This window comes from Chelonia mydas, chromosome 4, assembly GCF_015237465.2.
Source record: "Chelonia mydas isolate rCheMyd1 chromosome 4, rCheMyd1.pri.v2, whole genome shotgun sequence".
Lineage (NCBI taxonomy): Eukaryota > Metazoa > Chordata > Testudines > Cheloniidae > Chelonia > Chelonia mydas.
In genome coordinates, this window is record NC_057852.1 from 45,625,159 (window position 1) to 45,639,755 (window position 14,597).

Genomic DNA, 14,597 nt, shown 5'->3' on the forward strand with positions numbered 1-14,597 from the left:
GAGTATTCTCATGGCCTATAAATACTTTAAATTTGTGCTGTGAAACTTTTAGATAGCAGGAAAAAAACAGAATTTACGAAGTGTTTAATAAAAAAGGTAATAATCAACTGAATGAGTGGAGGGAGAAGAGGCAGTTGCTCCAGATATGTTTTATATTATGAGATGTTCACACTGATTTAAAAAGCGAGATGCTTGATGTGTGCATAGGGATGGGCAGAAAGCAGCTGCTGCAAGCTGGGAAAAGCAAGACTGCATTTTCTTCCCAGTTCAGATTTCCTTCAGATGAGACAAGCTTTCCTCTCCACTCAACAGAACTTTACTTTTGATACAAGCAAATTATTAAGAGCTCCTAGTAGCATGGAACTTGCTGCAAAAAGCACTTCTTTTGTGTTGTTTAATATCCAGCTGTGCTGCTGTTGCCCTGTTTGTCCACAAAGCATTTATTTGGAGGAGGCGAAAGGGCAAAGAGGGTTTCACCATTTTTCATATCCTTTCCAAGTATTGATTTTATTAAAGAACATTTATCTGAAACCTTTGCAGTTTAAACTCTGTAGTATACATTTAGCTGACATCTGGCTGCTGAGTCAACCTGAGCTGGAAAACCCAGAGGAGACAGATACTTGGCTTTGTTACAAAGCACTGTATAAATATCCTGCCGCAGTGCATTTCTCTTTAAGGTTATATCACTTGGGTTAAGTATAGTTTAGTCCTGTCATAGTTTGTCTGTGACAGTCCTTTCCACTTTTATTTCTCTATGTTGGGAACAAGGGTCCAAGTCAAGGGGGGATTTTAAAAAAAATTATTTTTCAATTTATGGCTGGTTATGGCTATTAAACACTTTGCAAAAGAAAGTTAGCTACAGTTAAAATCAAGTGCTAAAGCAGTTTAGCTCCATGATGGCTAGATGGGAGATAGGGGAGAGCTTGGGAGATGACAAAAGAAGCAAATTGTAGTTTTTTCTCATGTGAAGTAGAAGAGCACTAAGTGACTGAAGTAGTGAATGTCACTGATTTAATACGTGACATTCTAAATTGATGATAAAAGAAAAAAAATCCCACCGGGCCCTTGCCTTTTAAGTAGCACTTGTTCATTTGTTCATTAGTTTGCAAAAGTGGCCAGTTCCAGGTGCTGTGAGAGATGTTAATTAAAGTATCAGACTGGCTGGGAGCCACAGGGTATTTTCCTCTCTGGAGTGCTAGCACACCCAAAGGGGATCGTTTTGCCTGTCATGATATTGCTTTAAGTGACTAGCTCCAGTGGTACCATGAGAAACCTCCTTTTGTGGAGTTGCTTATATTGAATAGTATGATAAGCCCAGGGGAAGTTAATCACTCATGTCTGCGAGACCACTACATTGTTGCTTGAATTGACAGCATTAAATTGCAAACCTAGTAGTGAGAAAGTACTTGGCTTAGATGCAAAACCCAGTACTGTGGTGTATTGTACCGCAGTTGTGCTGGTGTAAGCATTGATCTCAAAGGAGCCGTGGCTGTGCATAGTATGTGACTTTTTATTTAAAACATGTTTATTTTTTCTGCAGTGCTCAGTGAAAAACTGCCGAACAGCTTTTCATGTCACATGCGCATTTGACCGTGGCTTGGAGATGAAGACCATCCTGGCGGAGAACGATGAGGTCAAGTTCAAGTCATACTGCCCCAAGCACAGCTCCACCAAGAAACTGGATGATGAAAACCTCAGTGAAAACACCAGCCATGAGAATGGGACACAGGACAGCTCCCCTTGTGCCCATATAGAGTCCTTTCACAGCCTTGATCAAAACCAGGAGGAGGCCCACAGGGTCAGTGTCCGCAAGCAGAAGCTCCAGCAGCTGGAGGATGAGTTCTACACGTTTGTCAATGTCTTGGAAGTGGCCAAGGCCCTGCGGCTGCCTGAAGAGCTGGTGGAGTTCCTGTACCAGTACTGGAAGCTTAAGAGGAAAGGCAATTTCAACAAGCCCTTGATAACCCCAAAGAAAGACGAAGAGGACAATCTGGCCAAGCGGGAGCAGGATGTTTTGTTCAGGAGACTGCAGCTCTTCACGCACCTCCGGCAGGATTTGGAGAGGGTAAACCAATGGAAGCTTATGCTTGTGGGGAGAAGGTGCTGTGTTTGGTTAGCTGAGTTCACAACCTAAATCAGTGATAATATATTCCCTTGATTATTGCCAATGGATGTGGGCAACCAAATTTTGTTCCAACCCAGTGCTCTGAAGATTGCATTGAATTTGTATAGAGCACAACAAGTTGCAGCTATCATCTTTTGAATAGAGCGTGTCAGCCCGCAGAGGTGACAGGTCCTGGCAGTTAGTGCCCAGTCTCAATCTGAACAGTGTCGGATATGTTAGACTAGATGACCCCTGTGGTCCCTTCTAACCCTAAGATTATATGTCTGCAATGTAGCTGGGAGTGAGCCTCACAGCACAAGTAGATAGACTCACATTAGCTCAGCTTGAGCTAGCATGCTAAAAAATAGCATGGATGTTGTGGCTTGGGTGGCAGCTCAGGCTTTCAAGCCCACCTGACTCTCTGGGTCTAAGCTCGGGTGGCTAGCCCGAGTCTCCACTAGTGCCACAACATCCACACTGCTCTTTTTAGTACACTACCTTACAAGTCTGTCTACCTGGGCTGGGAGACTTGCTCCCAGCTGCTGTGTAGGTGTACGCTTTGTGGGCTTCACTTCAGTATTGGTGACGTCGTGGGCTGTACTGCAGCCACTTCTGGGTAATATATTTTCACTATCACAAGCAGTTAGCTTGTGATACTTTCTCCTGGTGGTACCTGCTGCTGATGCACATTTTTCAAACAAATGAAAAACCAAATCAGTCTTTCCTTGTGTCTTTGATGTGGAGCTGGCTCGTTTTTACTTTGCTAACAGAACAGTGTGAGGTCAGCATTTCACCAGAAATATGCGCATAATATTTTGAGTAGACAGTGACGTACCATTGGGTTGGGTTTTGAATGTTAAAAAGTGTAATGGAATGGTATCAGCTTGGTCTTTTATCCTTAGTACATCTGCCTTAACAAGGATGTGAAATTGAACCTTTGCTCTTAGATTAACTGGCAAAGAGAGAGAGAGCTTTTTTTTTAAAAAAAACCAGAAGGGACCATTACAGGCCATACAATCTGACCCAGCAGATCCTTTACCAGGTCCAAAAAGCTTGTGGTTGAACTAGAGCATACATTTTAGAAAGACATCCAGTTTTGATTTAAAGAGTTCAGGTGATGGAATCTACCCCAACCATTCATAAAACCGTTCCAAGGCTAATTACTCTTATTAGTAAACATTTATACCTTATTTCAGTTTGAATTTTTGTAGCTTCAATTTCAAGTCAGTGTCTCTTATGCATTTTGTAGTATCAGAATTCTTCTGTCTCCATAGGCACTTACAGGTGTTCAAGTCTCCTCTTAACCTTCTCTTTGAAGAGCTAAATAAGTTGAACTCCTTAAGTCTGTGTGTTCTCCAGCCGTCACAAGTTATTCTTGTGTAATATTCTGCACCCGCTCCAATTTTACAACATTCTTTTAAAAGTCTGGACACATTATTCCAGCAATGGTCATGCAAGTAATAACGCCTCTCTCCTCCAACTTGACATTTCTGTTTATATATCCAAAGGTTACATTAGCCCTTTTAACCACAGCTTGGATTGGTAGCTCATGTTCAGTTGATTATCTTCTAGTCTGACTCCGAAGTCCTTTTCAGAATTGGCACTTTCAAGGATACAGTCTCTCATCGTGTACATGTGACCTATGTTCTTTGTTCCTAGATGTGTGACCTTGCTTGTTTGCACCCAGCTTACCAAGCAATCTAGCTCTGCATAGGTGACTTGTCTTCATCATTATTTACAACTCTGCCAGTCTCTCTGTCACCTGCAAATGGGGCTCAATACAGGGGTAACTGGATGAAATTCGGTGGCCTTTGTTGTATGGGAGGGAAAACTAGATCTAATAATGATCCTTTCTGGTCTTAAAATCTATTAACATGATTTTAAATTTTCTTGGAGATCATTGATAAGTATGATTAGCACTGTGCTGAGAACCTATCCCTGTAGAATCCTACTAGAAACAACTACTCATGGATGATTCCCCATTAACAATTATGTTTTGAGATCGGTTAGCCAGTTTTTAATTTATTTAACATGCCATATTGAGTTTGTACAGTGTTAACCTTTTAGTCAGCATGTCATGCTGTCGCGAGTCAAAAGCCGCAGAGAAATCCATATTTACTTCATCCACTAAATTTGTAATCTCAGAGAAGTTTTGAGTTTCACAGAAAGATAACTCAACTGTGATGCTAGGGCATATAGCTCTGCAACCTGCTGGGACCTGACTACAAGTGTTGGGCCCAGCTTGGGTGGGATAGGAAAATAACCAGCCCCTCTTGGGTGCAGGTTGTGTTGATTTGCCTCACATCTACCTTCCTGTGGCAGTAGCATACCTGTGAAGAATACAGTGCCAAGGAAAAACTGGCACTGACATTGGCACCAAAACTGACCTGCTTTAATATGGAAGCTGGTACTACCATCTCAGAAGTTGAGCACTGAAAGGGAATGCTCTGAGCACTCAGGCAGAAGCTCAAGAAGAAGCTTAGGACAAACAGAGCAAACTCTTCAGTGACAATCTTTGAAGTCCTCACAGCATCAAGGATGAAGGGAACGAACAGACTGTGATGCAAAAGATTTTGCCAGCACTAACATTGACCCCGAACTTGAGGGAATGAAGCTCAGGCAGAACCAGGTCCATGCCGAGATATACACCAGCACCAAGACAGACTCTGATACGAAAGCACGTTACATGCTGGTGCTGCCCCTACAGGAAGTCTACTCCTCTTCACCATCACTGGAGCATACATTCTCCCTGTCACTGAGCAGAGAACCTTCTTCCCCTCTAAGGTCTGCAGTTGATACTGCTGAGACACCTATGGGCTAATCCTACAGGCCTCAGCTCGTCCAGACTCCCTTTCAAAGATTTCCTTTTGAACCACTGTCTGAGTGCTCAATATGCTACCTTACTATCAGTCAGTCCTGTGGCCATTATATCAGCATAGAGCGTCAGTGAATTCCAAACTCTTGTGCTTTGGCCATCTTATACTTCCTTTCAAAGGGACAAAGTGGTGATGAAACCACACCTCAATTTCATCCCTCAGGTGATCTTGGATTTATTCAGATGGAATTCCAACACCTTACCAGTTGTTTTCTCAAAACTGCACTCAACAATGAGAAAAGCAACGAGATGTCTCCAAAGCCTTGCCGTTAGCTCAACAAGACAAAGCCTTTTAGATTGTCTCCCCATCTCATTGTGGCAATATTTGGCTCAAGCCATCTCATCACAGAGACTCACTAAGTGGATCACACAGTGCATTTCCACCTGCTGTCAGATGGCTGGTTAACGTCTCTCTCTGAAAGTCTGTTCCAATCTCAGATCTGTTAGGCAGCTGTGTAGTGATCTACTGTCTTGTAAAACATTGCACTTGACATGGCAGCCAAATCAGTTGCCAAGATCAGGAGAGCAGTACTACAGTCTCTGTTTGATTGACTGCAGCTGAAGTTCCTCACTCACACCATCCTTGGAGGCTACTGCTTGCCAGTTATCTATCGTGGGATCCACACTGACTACAACAGCTCAAAGAACAATAGCTATTTACTCTACAGCAATTGTGGTTCTTTGAGCTGTTGTAGTCAGTGTGTATCCTATACTCTATCCTCCATCCTCATTTTTCTGAGTCCCCAGCTATTACAGGCTTTTAATTGTAAGGGAAATGAGGGAGGGTCATGGGCAACCCCATTCTATGTTCTTGCATGGACAAACACACAAGGAAGTACAGAGCGCATGCACAGCCCTGATGGACACTGCTAGTGGGGAAAAAAATCCACTCTCACATGCATGAAGTACATGTGCTCTTATAGTGGGATCCACACTGACCATAACATCTTGAAGAATCAGTTACTGCAGGGTAAGTGACTGTTCTATACAGAGCCTAGCGAACAATTAATAATTTGGTTTCACTTCCAGTTCTTTCAACAGTCATGCTATGTCTGTCGTACAGCGGCATACATAGGAGCCCTACTGCATGTATTAATTGACCCAAATGAGACTAAAATGGAAGGTTCATGAAGGACATTCTTACAACAACCCAAATTTTGACCCTATACACTATTAAACATAACTAAAAAGGTATGTGTGTGTGTATATAAATATATTTAAAAATATGTATGTATCCAATAGCAGAGAGATGTGGGTATGGTCCTCAAAGATCCCTCCTTATTTCTCCTTTTACTTCCACCTCCAACTTCAAAGACCTCATGTTGTGGCTACCTTCTCTCTATGCAGCCAGGGTTCAGTGATTCTCTGAGCATCAGATATGGTAGAGGAGGATACTTAGGAGTGATACATTTGCTCCTTAGCTAACAAGCTGTAGAGGCAGAGACAAACTGGGTTCTGTATTCTGTACCAGCCTGGTACAGTTTATAGTTTTACTATCATGAAGCTCAGTGACATTATTTGCATTTTCTAGGTTCGGAATCTGACTTACATGGTGACCCGAAGGGAGAAGATTAAGAGATCTATTTGCAAAGTCCAGGAACAGATATTCAATCTCTACACAAAACTTATGGATCAAGAAAGAATTTCAGGTATGTTTCACAGACTTCATTATCACATCCAAGCAGAGGAACAAAATGGTTTGGTTAAGGTCTATTTACTGTTTTGAAGCTCACCCTTATATTCTTGTTTAGTTCACTTTGCACCGGGAAGTTGGAGGAAAAACCCCCTAATGAACCAAGGGCCAGTATATTCTAAATTTTCAGCTACAACATATTAAGGACAGTCACATGAGAATCCATAGAAATAGATAAGTAAGTGGGCCTGAATTAACTAGCCATCCCTATGGAACTGAGTGTACCAAGGAATTGGAAATGGGATGAAGAGACTTCTGTTTTAGCTCACTGCTTCAAAACCTTCCTAAATTGCTATAACCAATTTTTTTCCACTATTGGTAGTTGTTAGTGGGCAGGGACTGTCACCTATTATGTGTTTGTTTAGCACCCAGCACAATGGGGCCCAACCTGGTTGTGGCGTTTAGGAGCTGCTGCCTTATAAACATTTAATAGTAGTAATAGCTGTTTGGTGATCTCAGTTTCATAGTGGATGGGTGTCCACAGAGCTGACATGCATCTAGGCACCCTTATCAGAAAGGCCCGGCACTGAATGGGCACGAAGAAAGAACTCCCCTTGTTCCTAGAGGTGTTCTTTTCATGTCGTGGTAGCAGCCCATCGGCTTGGGTGTGTGCGGAACCTTTATGCTGTTATAGTTCATGCTGAAATCACACTTCTCTGAAAATGTTGGACCGATTATAGCAACAAATAAGATCTAAGATCACTGTAACTTGGATCTATCTATGTTTATGTCTGTTTGTTTTCTTCGTACTTTTGACAGCACTTTCTGTGGAGTCAGCTTCACTTCCCCCCCACTCTATTTGTAGGTTTAGTATTTTCTCATGTTGTTTATATTAGTCTCAAACAACAGGGGAGAGAAAACATTTTTAAAAACAAAAGGAAAGTGTGTGGATAAAACCACAGATTTTGGCAATATGGACCCAGCAGCAGGTGTAGTCAGTTTTTTGTTTTTTTGTTTTAAAATGGATTAAACTTCAGGTTGACAGAGTCCCTTTAAAGAGGTTATAAAGGAAATGAGTTATTGGTAAAAATCACCTCTTTAACAGATTTTCATTTGATTTAATGTTGGTTTTCCTTGGCTAGTATGGATTATTTTCTGCATTTCCAAGTTTAGATTAAGAAAAGACAATGATAGCTCTGCTTGTCATGGTGTTTTCTGAATGTATTTGTATTCATTCTTCAACCAAAAAAAGTTGCATAAGTAAGAGAAAAATCACATCCCTGTTCATTTGCCTGTCAAATGTTTCATTTTCTATCCTTCCCGGATTAAACCCTTTCGAAAACACCATCAAGATGAACTTATCTTTTGGACCCCAGCTGGAAGCATTGTGAACCTATTAAAATCAATTGGAAATGGAAAGGTCTACATTTCAGCACATGCTGTTTAAGACCAAGCATGTTGCTGTGATCTGTCAAACGAAAGGCACGTTTCTACTACTCCAAAAGTGACTCAGCGATATTCAGTTCAGTTTTTGACTAACAGTCCTTCTGAATGAGTCTGCGAGACAGTGGGTTTAAAGGCATGAATTCTGATGCGGCAGCAAACTGATGTTAAAAAATCATTCCCACCCATTTACTGCTCACTGAAAATAGTTGCTTCTCCAGCAGGAAAATGCCACATTGAAAAGGTTAACTAGATTATCATTAAGGATTTAATAATTAGTCAGCTGCACAATCAGCTAGTCGAATCATGCATGATGACATATGTGGTAGTTTGTCCATTTAAGTGAAGATGTTTTTTTTCAAAGAGTTTAATCAAGATTGGATGTTTGTCTAGAAGATGTGTTCTAGTGCAAACACAGCTATTGGACTTGAAACAGTAATACAGGGAAGTCCTAGGGCCTGTGTTATGCAGGAGATCAGACTAGACAAACACAATGGCCCCTTCTGGCCTTAAAATCTGAGCTACAGGTTAGCTATAGTATCTATAGCGCTATGGAAATTGCATCTAAATATAATTAGACCTACAGTAAGTAGGAGAGTTATGGAAGGCTGATCACTGTCAGATGTTGGACGTTATGAAAGCCATTAAATGCTGGTCATGCTCCAGCATAATTAAAACAAGTTGGAGGCAGGAAAGAAAAATTTAAGAGAGGAATTTTAGGAGTTGTTATATCGGGAAAGTGATTTGCTTTGGCTGAACTGTGAAGTAATTTCTCTGTGTTGCTTTTAGGTGTGCCTTCCTCCTCCTCAGTAGAAAACGTGGTGTTGTTCAACAGTCCACCCTTGGGTCCTGATGCTCCCAAGATAGAGGATTTGAAGTGGCATTCTGCTTTCTTCAGGAAGCAAATGGGCACTTCTCTGACACGCACACTGAAAAAATCACACAAGAGAGACAGAGTAAGGAACAGCTCTGGGAGTGACAGCAAATCCCTGCTCAAGCAGCCCAGCCGAAGGGAAGGTGTTGCAACTCCAGGTAGCTTTTTAAATTTTGAAAAGGCCTTTGCAGAAGCACGCATTGTATCAGCACAACAGAGAAATGGGATAGTTATGACAGACCACAGGAAAAGAAGAGACAATCATTCCTCTTATGAGGTAATCAAGGCAGAACTGAAGGAAAAGCCTTCCAAGCACAGCCACAAGCCACTGACATCCACAGAAGTGTCTCAGAGGCAATCAGAAAACAAAAGGTCTGTGAACCATCCAGGTGGTAGGTCAGCACCTGGCACACGGAGGGATATAGTGCCTAAATGCAATGGATCTCTCATCAAAATAAACTGTAACCGGCCTGTGGTTAAAGTGCCTACTACACCCACAAGCCCAGTGAAAAACTGGGGCGGATTCCGAATTCCAAAGAAGGGGGAGAGACAACACCAGGGAGAGATCCAGGAGGAGACCTGCCACCAGAACTCTAACTATCCATACTTGGGCATGGGCAGAGTTTTGCCTAAAGACAGGGCAAAGAGCAAACTAAAGACAGACAGGGAAAATGATGGGTATGCTCCAGATGCTGAAATGAGTGACTCAGAAACTGAGGTGGCTGAGAAAAAATGCAGACAGCAAAGGCTTAGTCCAAACAGCACTATCACCAGGAGGACAGACATTATTAGGAGAAGTATCCTCGCTTCCTGACTGGACAGTAAGACATCTTCAGCACCATGGTCAATAGCGGCACTGCCTACAAACCCACTCTGCATTATTTATTGGTGTGAGGCGGGGAGGATGGGGTTTTAGACATGGCTACAGATTGACAAAGAGATAAACAGTTACCCCAAGCTGTATAAACATGTTTACGTGCACTTAAGACTACGATTTTGCCCCCTGCCCCTGAGTCCTTATCTGTTTCGGTGAGAAGTTTGAATCTTTTTTTATTTGCAACTTTCTTGAGGAAACATGACGGCATCACTATTAAAATGGAATCTTTGGCGGAACACTAAAAGAATTCATTAAACACGTGGGGGGAAGGGGAGGTTGCATCTGTCTCTCTTTAGCAAAACAGCAGTGACAAGAATTTTTTCCTCTCCCCAAAAGCACAAGCTGTTAAATTAACTAGTGTATACTATATCAAATCTGGTTAGTTAACCATCCAGCATTTCTAAACCCATTACAAATGCTTACTTTCCTTGGACTGTGGCAGGTCTTTAAGCATATTTGCCTGCAGAATGTTTTTGGTATATTAGAGTTCAGTATACATGGCAGCTCTAAATCTTCCGTAACTCCAGAGAGTTTACATGTAAATACATCCAACAGGTAGTCAGTTTTAACCACAATTATTGGAGAAAAATGAAGGGGACAGGTTTGAGCTGCAGCTGCCTAGTGATACAACAGTAACAACATGAAAAGACCCAGTCTGAGCACAGAGCCATACTCCTAAGCTCTTCAATTCTGGGGAAGGAATACATTTAGAAGATAGTTTGTCCAGTTCTGAGAAAGGGACAAATTTATGGCCTACTGCATTCTATGGAACAATCCACAGAGCAGCTTTACCATTATCCAAGCACCTGCCCTCCAGGAATACGATGACAATTCAAGTGGGTATGACTAACTTGAAGGCACTAGTCAGCAGGATTTCCCAACACCAGCCACTTATGCACTAATGGTATGTACTGGGACATCCAAGCATCTGACACTAAAGCGTTACTTAAAAAAAAAGAAAAAGGACAAATATATATATATATTTTTAAATAGAATAAAAAGGAAAGGCAATAAATTGTGATTAGCTCTTTACATTCAGACCAAGATAAAGTGATTTCATTCTATTCTGGACTAGAATTGATGAGAGGGGGAGCTCACAGTCTGATTACATAACTTTTTTAAATAACCACGAATGGCAATAACTAGTGAGTAAGCTATCAGCAATAACATTAACAGTACATAGAGAGACTATTTTGTTTGTGCACTGAATAGAGTGCATATGTATCATAACAATGGATGTTATAAGAGCCTGAAATCTTTGGAATGCTGCATCAACATAAGGCAGACATAAAATTGAAATTAAGTTTAAGCAGCAGTGAGTTTAGAAATATGGGCAGATGGAAGAATCCCTTTTTCTTTTCCCCCACCCACTACTATCAGTATTCAATTACGTAATACATTTTAACATTTAACCCCTCCTTATTGGGGCAGGGAAAGAATAAAGAAACAATAGAACTTTGCTGTTAACTTTAAGTCTTCCAGAGGGTTCAGTTGACAAAATAGGCTTATTGACATTCCATCTTGCTATGCAAGTTATCAAATAATTAAAAACTTCAAACAAATGTTTAAAACTAAATTGAGGCGTAACCCGTTGACACTTAATGGATAATCTTGGGAAGGGGAAATGTTTGTATTGAAACAATACTTTGTTTAAACATTGCTGCTCCTGAGAAACCAGATTCATCTCATGACTTTGCTGGTCAGATTAACTTGTTGTTGCACATAACAAAGGAGGAATGGTGGATCTGAGTCATACAGAGATTCACTCTTGATGTGACTTAAAATATTAAAGTTCTCTTTGATTAAAATTTTTTTTATTGGCAATGGGAGAAGAGGGAAGTACAGTTGATTTCACTTTTAAATTCAGCAACATTTCTAGATGAGGGCTAAGTTTATTACTGTAAGGAGGTTGTGATATAGGGAATTGTTTGTCAAGCCATAGAAGGAAAAAAAAATTAAATTTGATTCTAAGCAAACATTTAACCTCACATCAGTTTGAAAGAGGTACCTGATTCATTTGCACTATTATGAATGCTAGCATTGTGCAGAAATAATGCCTTATATGTTTTACTCCCCACACATTTAGGTTAATAAGCTTTCTAATGTTCCACTTTATGCTGAACCAAATAAAAAAGCGCTTTTCCCAAACCCCTAATTACAAAAAAAGCTACAAGGCAAGCTAATTGCAGTATGGCCAGCTGTAAAAGTTAGTTTCATGCCAGGCTTAGCGCTCAGCAACAGAGGAGTCATAAGTATAGCAGTAACAACCCAAACCCACCCCTTGTGTTTTATTGGTATGAAACCATTCATTCATTTTTTTTTAAGCTTTACCTTTCCTTGTGCAGATTGACCAAGCAATCTCTTTGATTATGATTGGTGTATTATGTCAAAATGTAGGCTAGTTAAACTTTTGTAAAGTTGCCAGGAATGCCATTTGTTAGGGTATAAACACACACAAATCTAAATGAAGGGTTTATTCGTGTCATGTGTGCAAATCTTTATTATTTTAAAAATTTGAAAAAAATTGTCATTACATTTGTAAAATCTTGTACAGAAGATTTTTCACTATGTGCCTAGCTTTGGTGTCCATTCAGCTAAAATTTAAAAAAAAAAAAAGGTGCATGACGAGAAACTGATAGAATCAGAGATAAAAAGTATATGTAGAGATGACTATTTTATATTACTTGGCCCAAACCTGTATTTATTTTCCCCCTTTTCTGAAGTATTTATAAAGATCTAGTTGAAGACAGCTGTATTTTTTTGTTAAAATATTTAGTAGAATTGTGCCTTTTTGTCTGTATGTGAATAAATGCTGTACATTTTGCAATAGACTGGCAGTGTTCAATTTTAAAATCTCCACTTTTGTCCATTCTGTTCAGGTTTATATACCTGTATTCATTGCCATGATATCTAAGCAAAGTTAAAATAAACATCCTGCATATATGTACGTGCTGAACTTTAAGCATATAGGCTGTCTCATTGCAGTAAGCTCGTGCTTTAAGCACATTTGTGTTTCCAGGATTGGGACCACTGGGACCAACAATTGTCGTGTTTGGTGCCCAGTCATACACACACACACACACACACACATATATATATATATATATATATACACACACACACACACACACACATATATAGCTTACAAGTAATGAAATGCTATTATATATTTCTAGAGTGATATGACTGTAACACTTACTCAGTGCTTGCCATATCTTCTCTCTTACTCGTAGCATTAGTAGTTGAAGTTTTTGAAACTGGAAGGTGCCTGAGGTGCTCGCAAGACCAAGATATAGCTCATTCTTCCCTGTATTGGCTCTGGAGGGCCAACGGTAGTAAAACATTATTTTAATCGTTAAAGCTCAGAGTGTGACCTCTCCTTTATTCTTTTTTGGTGAACAATTTCTTAAACAAGTAATCTTTCTGAAATCAGTGGATCTACCTGTGATTATTTGTTCAGCAGTGTTAGTAAAGGGCTCACACACTGGTCTACAGTAAGTCGCTAAAATGGAGTATAAACTTAGAAGAGAATCTGGTAAGTATTTTTTTTTTTAAGTCACTTTGCTATCCTTGCTGTCCAAAACTGCACTTTGAATTTTAAATCGTCTTAGGTTTGCTTTATGGAACAAGTGAAAGGCAAATAGAAATCTTCATAAAAGTTTGGCAGTTTGGTTAAAATAGCCAAAAATCTACAGAATGCAGAAATGTAGTTTTGTTATAAACAGAAAGAGGCCTATTTCTTTACATTTTACAAGTGTACCTCTGAATGTTTCTATATGTGGAATGTTACATATCCGTGATCTCTTACTGCTACAGTGGCAAGCTCACCAAATCATTTATGTAACCCAACAGCATCATACTTAACTGTGTGTTGAAATGGGCTTCCACATTTCAGGTTTGTTACAGGCTGTTCATTGCAATGTTAATTGCCCACCCATCCAAGGGTAAGCCATGGCCTTATGAAGCCACAACAGCATATATCAGATAAACAAGTGCAGCAGTTTAAAAGGAACTACATAATCTCCAAGCTGTAGGTGAGGCACCACTTTACAAAAAAATTCCAAGGATGAATGTGCAGGAAAACCCTTATTTCCTAATACATTAAGGCAACATTAAGTTTCAATCTTAATAGAGTGTAACCTCATCATTCTCTTATACAATGCCAGTCAGAGTGGATGTTTAATATTGTGCAACCTTAACTCTACCTGCCTATGTGCATGCATTGTAAAAAAATGATTTCAATTTGGATGTTACAGGAATCGAAAATTCACAAACCAAGACTGTAGGGAAAATCACTTTTATTCTATTGCATTATTTGGGAAATAGTAAGTGGTCACATAATTAAAGGCTGTATTTTAAGACATGTTCATAGGACAGAGAAAATTGCACATTCACCTTTACTTTGCATCCCCAATTAGAATGTTTCACAGTGCCACCTTAATGTTACAGTAACGCATGTTTGCACTCTAATGGAGATGAGGGCTGCTATATTAGACTAGGTCTGTACTTCAAAATATTCATTTGGCTCAGTGTCCGCAAAAAGACATTAAAAAAGAGTAGGGGACGTTAGCCCTTTATTATTATATACAAAATTATGTTAAAAGCACATTAAGGTTGCAAGTCAAGCATTCAAAGGTTAAGAAATGCCAGAATTAAGGTTGCCTGTGCAATTTTAGAACCCAACAAGTCTGAGTCAGCTGTGACAGGCCAGCCAGGGGTGTTTAATTGCAGTGTAGACATACCCTTTTAACCATCTATGAAAAGTCTGGTTTAAGTGATTTGCCCAGCATG

At 40.1% G+C, this 14,597-nt stretch overlaps 1 protein-coding gene across 8 annotated transcripts in view; it reads left to right on the plus strand.

Annotated features, from left to right (window-relative positions):
• Positions 1-12,635, plus strand: part of JADE1 (jade family PHD finger 1) — a 99,210-nt gene extending 86,575 nt beyond the window's left edge. For 7 of the 8 annotated variants that reach the window (XM_043545560.1, XM_037897201.2, XM_037897200.2 and 4 more), the window contains 3 exons: positions 1,541-2,065; positions 6,511-6,628; positions 8,845-12,635. In XM_043545560.1, the coding sequence (XP_043401495.1) occupies positions 1,541-2,065; positions 6,511-6,628; positions 8,845-9,743 (1,542 nt within the window). In that variant the 3' untranslated portion in view covers positions 9,744-12,635. The remainder of the gene's footprint in view (positions 1-1,540; positions 2,066-6,510; positions 6,629-8,844) is intronic. The other variant, XM_043545562.1, reaches the window with a different exon arrangement.
• Positions 12,636-14,597: the final 1,962 nt, after the last annotated feature.